Source organism: Tripterygium wilfordii, chromosome 3, assembly GCF_013401445.1.
Source record: "Tripterygium wilfordii isolate XIE 37 chromosome 3, ASM1340144v1, whole genome shotgun sequence".
Lineage (NCBI taxonomy): Eukaryota > Viridiplantae > Streptophyta > Magnoliopsida > Celastrales > Celastraceae > Tripterygium > Tripterygium wilfordii.
Window position 1 is genome coordinate 3622898 of NC_052234.1, and position 9930 is coordinate 3632827.

At 37.1% G+C, this 9930-nt stretch overlaps 1 protein-coding gene across 1 annotated transcript; it reads left to right on the forward strand.

The window, feature by feature from the left end:
• The first annotated feature begins 894 nt into the window (after window positions 1-894).
• LOC119995534 (secreted RxLR effector protein 161-like) lies at window positions 895-1590 on the forward strand. Its single transcript, XM_038842050.1, has one exon. The coding sequence runs from the start codon at window positions 895-897 to the stop codon at window positions 1588-1590; it is 696 nt and encodes a 231-aa protein (XP_038697978.1).
• Window positions 1591-9930: the final 8340 nt, after the last annotated feature.

A 9930-nucleotide genomic window follows, 5' to 3' on the forward strand; every position in this document is an offset into this window, starting at 1 on the left:
GGTTGCCTATGAGATATAATTTTCTCATTACGCAACCTGGAGACGTGTTACTCATGGAACAAGATGAGCCTACAACTTACGAACAAGCAATTACAGGCCCGAAGTCTGAGAAATGGCTTGAAGCCATGAAATCCGAAATGGAGTCCATGTACACCAACCAAGTTTGGTTTTTGGTTGACCCACCTGAAGGAGTAAAACCTATTGGGTGCAAGTGGGTTTTCAAAAAGAAAACCGACATGGACGGAAATGTGCAAACCTACAAAGGGCGATTGGTGGCTAAGGGTTTCAAACAAATTCATGGTATAGACTATGACGAAACTTTTTCACCAATCGCGATGCTTAAATCCATTCGGATTTTGCTTGCTATTGCAGCACACCAAGATTATGAAATTTGGCAGATGGATGTCAAAACGGCTTTTCTTAATGGAAAGCTCTTTGAGGATGTGTACATGACACAACCTGAGGGTTTTGTAGCTCCAGATGCTACTAGAAAGGTGTGTAAATTGCAATGATCCATCTATGGATTGAAACAAGCTTCTCGAAGCTGGAATCTTCGTTTTGATGACGCAGTCAAAGAGTTTGGTTTCATCAAGAACGAAGATGAACCTTGTGTATATAAAACGTTCAGTGGGAGTACCATTATATTCCTGGTGTTGTATGTAGATGATATACTGCTCATCGGGAGTACCATTAGGCGAGGCTACTTATATTTTAGGTATCAAGATCTATAGAGATAGATCAAGGAGATTGCTGGGCCTCAGTCAAAGTACATACATTGACAAAGTGTTAAATAGGTTTAACATGCAAGAATCCAAGAGAGGACCTCTCCCTATGTCACATGGCATTACTCTCTCAAATGGCATGTGTCCTAAGACACAAGATGAGAGAGAACGCATGAGTAAGATACCTTATGCGTCAGCTATAGGGTCTATCATGTATGCCATGGTATGTACACGTCCTGATGTCTCGTATGCACTTAGTGTAACGAGTAGGTACCAAGGAAATCCTGGTGAATGTCACTGGATGGCCGTTAAGACAATTCTTAAGTACTTGAGAAGGACTAAGGATATGTTTTTGGTTTATGGAGGTGAAGAAGAGCTCAGGGTAAAGGGTTACACTGATGCCAGCTTCCAGTCCGACAAGGACAACTTCCGATCACAGTCAGGATATGTGTTTTGCCTAAATGGTGGTGCTGTGAGCTGGAAGAGTTCAAAACAAGAGACAGTAGCTGACTCTACAACAGAGTCTGAGTATATAGCAGCTTCCGATGCAGCAAAAGAGGCTGTTTGGATCAAAAAGTTCATAGCTGAACTAGAGGTTGTTCCTAGCATTGCTGATCCGATTGAGCTATATTGTGACAATAATGGAGCAATAGCACAGGCTAAGGAACCCCGATCTCACCAACGATCCAAACATATACTTCGGCGCTTCCATCTTATTCGAGAGATCATTAATCGAGGAGATGTGAAGATATGCAGAGTTTCCACAAACGAAAATATTGCCGACCCACTGACCAAGCCTCTGACACAGCAGAAGCATGATCAACACAACAATTCACTAGGTATTAGATACATGAGTGATTGGCTTTAGTGCAAGTGGCAGTTTGTTGGAGAGTGTGCACTAAAGTCAATCATATGATGATTCTTTAGCACATTATATTATCATGGATATTTTATTAATAAAGTTATTTTTAGTTATTGCAATTATTTATATCTGTGTAGTATGAATTATTGTAATAATGTCCCTAGAATATAATGTATATTCTTAAATGTCCTTAGCCAAATATTATTGTTAACAGGGACGACAATAATGTGTAGAGGCTAATATGTGCTTGATTAATATATGATATTAAGTCAACATGTAGGTACATAAATTGGAGAATTTATGTACTGGATCGACCCACCATGAAATCATTACATGGATCGTGTTATGGATGTCATAAATAATTTCATTGTGATGATGGTGTTTTGTAGTCCTTCGACTTGAGATCACCATTGTTCCCGACATAAGAAATTGTTCATTTTGACACTATCAAACGTTGCCCTTAACAAGGTGGCTATAAAGGTGGTGATCAGGTGTATAATAAATTATGTAGAGGGATGTGAGTGATCAAGATGGAATTTGTCCTTCTCATAACACGAGATTGATATCTAAGGCCTCTTGATTGAATAGAGCTGATAAATGCATGGCCATGCTCAAATGAGTTGATATAATGATATCAATGTCATTTGTTTCGATTAGCTTATTCGGGAATCAGGAAACATTGATTGAGCTATACGAGGGTGACATATCCATGTCTTGTGTTCAATCTAGATATCAAGGATAAAAGGAATTTACAACACGGTAACATTAGTCGCGGTAAAGGTTGAGTCGAAACATTGACTTTCTCGTAATTTGGGTAGCAGTGATATGTTGCTAGACATCACTCACTGCTTGTAATTCTAAAATAGGATTTTATAATTACTACCAACATTACGGGAACCTACAGGGTCGCACACTAAGAATGATAAGCAATACGGAACGTAAAATTCATGAGATGAATTTCATATTTAATGTGAGCATTTTTCGGTCCTAGTTGGACTAGGATATTTTGACTTTGGTATTGATAAATTTCTAGAAACCAAGAGAAGTATTTGAGTAGGACTCAAACATTTTTGGAATTCTATTTGATCTCAATTTCTTTATGTATATATATATAAAGATATATTTATATATATATATATACACACACGTTACGGATATATATATAGAGATATATATATCAAAAAAAAAAAAAAAAAGTTTGAACGTTATATATATATATATATGTTATCCGATATATATATATATATATATATATATATATATATATATATATATATATATAGACATAAACATAACAGGATTTGGAAGATATATATATATATGTATATATAGAAAGATAGTTTTTAAGTAAGGAGACGTTTTGTGAAAATACATAAGTCATACGTGAGTTTTTCAAGAGTAAGGCTGAGAGTCTTTCAAAGGGTGTTCTCCTATTTTGCTCACTATACTGATTCAAGGTGTTGAATCGGATTTGAAGACGACGGGTTCGTTTCGGTCTAGCAACCGGAGGGCTCGTGAGTTTCGTTCGTGGACGTGAGACGTACACGAAGATTGCATCGTTCGTGTGGATACCGTAGAGGCACGATCAGAAAGTTCGTGTTCGATGTATGCTTCGACAGTACGAAAGGCGCGCTCCAAGGGTAACTATTCTAAACCCATAATCGAATGTAGTTTTTAAACAGATCCTCGGATTAGGAATCGAAAATTTTTATTATTCCGCTACGTGATCGTTGTTCGATTCCTTTCATGAACAAATAACCAAACCAATATTGGATGGAACAACTGCTTCTTCGTCGTAGTAGGAAGGTCTCACGACCACCTAACAAGCTCATGCACTTTGGAGAGTCATTCATCGCAGTCTCCGATGAACTTGAGTCAAATCTCACTAGTTACAAAGAAGCAGTTTCCAATGTTGACGTCGATCATTGGCACAAGACAATGGAATCTGAGATAGAGTCCATGTGCTCTAACGAAGTGTGGGACCTTGTAGATCGACACACGTACTGGAATAAAACCTATCGGATTTCTCAAAAGATTCTTGATGGCTATTTCTACAATTCTGAGTGTCAAAAAGTATTAGTTAGCATGAATGCTAAATTCTTAGAAGAGAAATTTATAAGTAGTGGTGAACCATGAAAGGTTGTACTACAAGAACAAGAACATATCGTTACAGTTTACAATCCAACACAAAACAAAGAGAATGAACAAATAACCAAACCAATATTGGATGGAACAACTGCTTCTTCGTCGTAGTAGGAAGGTCTCACGACCACCTAACAAGCTCATGCACTTTGGAGAGTCATTCATCGCAGTCTCCGATGAACTTGAGTCAAATCTCACTAGTTAGAAAGAAGCAGTTTCCAATGTTGACGCCGATCATTGGCACAAGACAATGGAATCTGAGATAGAGTCCATGTGCTCTAACGAAGTGTGGGACCTTGTAGATCGACATACCTACTGGAATAAAACCTATCGGGTGCAAATGGGTCTACGAAAGGAAAATAGAAGTAGATGGAAAGGTTGAAACCTTTAAAGCAAGGTTAGTGATGAATGGCTATACAAAAAGTATAGATTATGAAGAGTTCTTCTCACTTGTTTCCATGCTTAAGTCCATCAGAATACTTATCGTCGTATCAACTCATTTTGATTGTGAGTTATGGTATATGGATGTCAAGACGACTTTCGTCAATGACCATCTATACAAAAGTATCTATATGGTGCAACCCACCAAATCTATTATTGAAGGCCAACAAAATATTATTTGCAAGCTTAAGAAGTTTATTTATGGACTTAAGTATGTATTTAGATTTTGGAACATACGATTCGATGAGGCAATTAAATCCTATGAATTTAATTAGAACCCTGATGAACTGTGTGTATATAAGAGATTGGATGGCAAGAATATTTTGATCTTAATTCTCTACGTGGATGACATATTGCTTATTGAAAACTATGTAGCAACATTATCAGCGGTCAAGATATAGTTATCTGATCAATTTAACAAGAAAGACCTAGGAGAAGCAAGCTACATTCTAAGCATCAAGTTTATGCAAGATCGTGGATCTAGAATGTTGGCTCTTTCTCAAGCTACATACATAGAGAAGATATTAGTCAAGTACGAACTGCATGACTGATTGCAAGAAAGGTCTCTTACCTTTCAAATATGGAGTTTCTCTTTCAAAGGATGATGGTCCTAAGACGAAAGATGGGAAGCGTGTAATGAGTAAGGTGCAATACACTTCGGCCGGTTATAGTATCCTATATCTCATGATATATACTCAATCAAATACCTACTATGCAATAGGCATTGTCAATAGATATCAATCTAACCCTAGAATGCATCGCTGGGCAACAGTCAAGAAAAGAAGAAAGTTTAGGATCTCGTTATTAAAAAGGTTGGTTATCTTCTAAAATATTTCGATTCCATGCTTGTATGCTTTTATGATCTAGATTTAATTTTAGTATAGACATAAACCTAGAAGTATGCTAGGTTTATTTACAAAAGATTAAAACTTGATTTGTATGTTTGTTTGACATGTTAAAAAAGTATTCATAACCAAATAAAATTTTTAGACACGTGCTAAACAAACTAGGCTTGGCCATGGGATGCTATAGGGTTGTTAGGCATCATTTGATAAATTTTTGATTTGTACCTGTGCTATGTCGATCTTAAAATGCTTCCACAAAAGTTTAAGGGTCTGTTTGGTAGACAATCTTGACAGTAACATATATTGTAGCATATAATGTCGTAGTATATATGGTGATAATAAATGATAACATATATGATTCCTGAAATGCTAGTAGGTGTTTAGTTGTATTTTTGTTGGTAGGATATTGGTGTTAAAATTGTTGTGCAAACTACGTGCAGGGGTATTATGCATTTAATGTTTGAACTAATTAAAATAAATATTAAATGAAATTGTAAACTATTTATAAGATTAATAAAAATAGTGTAATAAATATAAAATATAAACATATAACATGCAGATATGTTTTTTTAATTTAAATCCTAATTATCTCTTTAAGGGCAATATAGTCACTTCAATGAATATGTGGGTCAAAAATGGAAAATTGTTGGACAAATGTCTAAGAATTGTCCATTGAACCACAATTTCGAAAATGTAATAATATTGTGGTTAAATTTGTCTAGGATTCCGAACCCAAATATGACTGTTTGGTTGTGCACCACAATATATGCGACAAGTAGCATATATTGTGCACCAAACACACCCTAAAATTGATTTCCGCAACCAACATGCATCTCAATGCTAGACACTACATCTAACTCCATAAGAAATTTTCTCAACCAAATAGCTTCTTTTGTGACTTCTGACTTCCACATATTTGATTATATGGAAATTTTCTCAACCAAATAGCTTCTTTTGTGACTTCTGACTTCCACATATTTGATTTTCATGGTGAAGTCTACGATGCAAGTTTGATCCGGAGATTGGACGAACACTTTGTAGAATTCGAAATGAGAACCAACTGACGAACCAAGAAGTGATAGCTATCAAAGAGGAATCAAAGCCCCTGAGGGATTATGCAATTCCTACTATGAAGACTTCACCTTCGAGCATTCGCCGTCCAACAATTACGGCCAACAATTTCGAGATTAAGCCGACAATCATATCTATGCTCCAATATTCTTCAATCTTTTGTGGGTTGCCGCACGAGTAGCCTAATGGCAAGTTTCTTGAAAATTTGCCACTTTCAAGTATACTAGCATCTCACTGCGCCAGTGGCGCAGTTCAATGCCCCAAGAAATTAGACATCAACATATATTGAGTTACGAATATTTCTGCATTTTTAGGTCAAAATATCTGCAGTTTTCAATCTGACATTTTCAAATTCCTTAACATATTCCACGTTTGCTTATCCGCTCTTGATGTCTCCTCCCCTTCCAATTTTCCATTTACTTTCCTCCCTCTTCAATTTCTAGTTTAACCATCTTCCCTCACTTGTTCTATATTTTTTCCCTCCACTCCTTTCTCTCAACCAACCTTCCCTCCACTCCTTTCTCTCTCCGCTTCTTCCCTCCCCCTTCTAGTCCTTCATATTTTTTCCCTCTCCACTCTCTTTTAATCCAATTTCTGTTTTAACCTAAACTCTCTTGATCCCCCAGGCTCCCTCTCTCCTTCCCATAACTTCTTTGTATCCACTTCTTGCTGTTTCCTTATTTTTTTCCTCTGTCTTTTCCTTCAAATTTTACCTCTCGCTTATGGTTCCTTTATATCTTTCTCTTCCTCTGGATCTTCTAATAAACTTCTGTCTTCCCTTGACTTCTTATTCATCTTGTTCTTACTATTTTTCTCAAACAACATATTTATACGACAAAACCCACATCCTGTAGTCTCCAGGAAAGAAACAACTATAACTATTGATATAATGGAACACAGAGAAAACAAACAACAAAAGATGAGGCCATTAATTGTCAATATTCAACATATGATTCTTCTTAATGCAAGAGGTCAAGTTTGAGAAGTTTGCATTCTTTGTAGTTAGAACAAAACTTAGCTCCTTCAACCACAAATACAATACAAAAATTACCAACAACCCAACTTGATTTAGTGTACGAATATAAATTAGAGGATTAACAAATCATTTAACACACAATTATCAGGATTAAAAAAATGCATAATCATGGAGAATTACCACAATCCGACAAATAGATTCAATGACTTCTGTACTCTATAAGTAGGAAATTCTGCCTATGTCAACAAATTATTGCTTCTCAATCGTGAAACATGAAAAAATTTTGGCCATTATGCATTGATCTCTACAGCTTGATTTTGACTCCAATAAAAAAAATTCTTGAACTTTCATCCCTCTTTAGAACTTTCATCGCAGCTCTTGATCTCCAACTTCCAAACCGAAGGATGAACGACTGAAAAGAATAGGAGAGAGTCGTGTGAAGAGAGAGACGAAGGGTAGGAAGAAGAAGATGAAAAGAATAGTTGAAGAACTGAAGATAAAACCACAATCCAAAAGCTTCGTGAAGATGAAATCATTCCTGAATACCACCAACTTGGACGGGTGTCCGACATGTGTCATCGTATCCTTTCTCTTCTTTGGACAGATGGAAAACATGTGTCCTCACTGCTTGGACAGTTGTCAACGTCACCATACCAAAAACAAAGTGACAAAAACCAAAAATACAATCAAATGAAAACCACATGCGTGAGTACAGAAAATTTCTCACTCGCTCTACTAAGAGAATTGGATAGCTGTCGGCAAACCGGCTTGCCTCGCCCATAGTATAGATTGGGGTTGCTGATGACGGCATTAGATTGAGGTTGTTTCCATTCTCACCAAACTCTATTGCTACATGGGATGACTTGATGAAGAAGTTCTTGTCTAAGTTCTTTCCACTTGCAAAAAGGAATTGAAATCATGTCATCCTCTCAATTTGATTTGGAGTCCTTTTATGAAGCATGGGAGAGATAAAAGGACTTGTTAAGGAAGTGCCCCCATCATGCCTGTAATACCCCGACCCTTAATAGTACCGGAATTTATTATTTCAAGGTGAGTAACGTTGGAATTTGGGCTTGAGAATGGTTTAAATCGGGCTCAAATTAGATCATGAAGTGTATGAAAATTTAATAAACTACAAATTAAGATTGTTGTGGCACAAGAGTAATTGCTGGGAACTTAAAGTTAAAATGGTCATTTGATAAAATTTTAAAAAAATAGAATTAAGAGAAAAACAATGTTGGTTTTTCGTGGAAGCCACTTCCATGTAAGTATCTAGAAAAGCTACGGCTTCAATTCTCTTTTCTTTTCATGAGACGGAGAGATGCCAACTGAAGTGAATGAACAATGATGTGCCAAATATATACATATATTTGTGCATCCTTTGTAGAAAAGGATATTCGGGCAACTTTATTTCTCATTATCACTAAAGGAATATATACAAGAGCTGTCTTGGTGTGAAAAGAAGATTACAATCAATTTACAATCAATCACGTCTCTATAATCTTGGGGTAATAACATATTTACTCTCTATTTGATTACAAGCAAATATATCATTTCCTTATCTGTTTAACACTCCCCCTCAAGTTGGAGAGTGAATGTCAAGAACGCCCAACTTGCGCAACATGACTGAAAAATTTTCTTTTCCCAATGGCTTTGTGAATATGTCTGCGAGCTGTTGTGAAGAGCTAACAAACTGAGTGGCAACTGTCCCGTCAATTATCTTGTCCCGAATAAAATGACAATCAATTTCGATATGTCGAGTCCTTTCATGAAAAACTGGATTTGATGCTATATGGAGCGCGGCCTGATTATCACAATGCATGACGGAAGGAGTAGATTGAGCAAAGTACAAGTCTTTCAAGAAATATCGTAACCAAGTAACCTCACAGTATGTACCGGCCATTGCCCTATACTCGGCTTCGACTGATGATAATGACACAATCTTCTATCTCTTTGTCCGCCAAGATATCAATGAACTTCCCACAAAAACGCAATAGCCGGTCGTTGAACGCCTACTAGTATGGCAACCAGCCCAATCCGAATCACAATAAGCAATCAAATTTAAGTTGTTATTAGCACGGTACAACAGTCCTTGACTCGGAGTGGATTTAAGATATTGAACAACTCTAAGAGCGGCATCCATGTGTTGGAGACGTGGTTGATGCATGAAACGGCTGAGAACATGAACAAAATAAGTAATGTCTGGTCGTGTGATAGTAAGATAAATTAGACGTCCAACAAGCCGTCTATATTTGTCAGGATCCTTCAATAATTCACTACTATCAGAAAGCTTAGTCTCTTCCATCGGGAAGTTGATTGGTCGAGTCCCTAAGAGCCCATGCTCTTTTAGTATCTCAAGTGCATACTTGCGCTGTGATATGTAGATCCCTCGCTTGGTTCGGGAGACCTCTATACCCAAGAAAAATTTCAAATCTCTAAGATCTTTGATGCGAAAGTGACTGTTGAGAAATCTTTGAGAGAATTAATAGCTTCAATATCATTGCCTGTGAGTAGAATATCATCAACATATATTAGTAAAGCCATGAAAGAACTGCCATCCTTACGGGTAAAAAGAGAGTAATCCGCTTTGGACTGAACAAAACCGGCTGCAAGTATGGCCTCTGTGAATTTTGCAAACCATTGTCGCGATGCTTGTTTGAGTCCGTAAAGGGACTTGTGGAGGCGATATACCAAATTCTCCCCTTGTCGCCGGAGCCCAGGAGGGGGGGTCATATAAATTTCTTCTTGTAAGTCACCATGTAGGAAAGCATTGTGAACATTGAGTTGGTGTAGGAACCAATTTTGAGGAGCAGCAATGGCCAAAATACAACGAATGGTGACCATTTTTGCAGTGGGAGAGAAAGTGTCAGG

What these genes read in the sequence shown, in the direction of transcription:
- LOC119995534 (XM_038842050.1), top strand. Translation starts at nt 895, where the DNA reads ATGAGTAAGATACCTTATGCGTCAGCTATAGGGTCTATCATGTATGCC.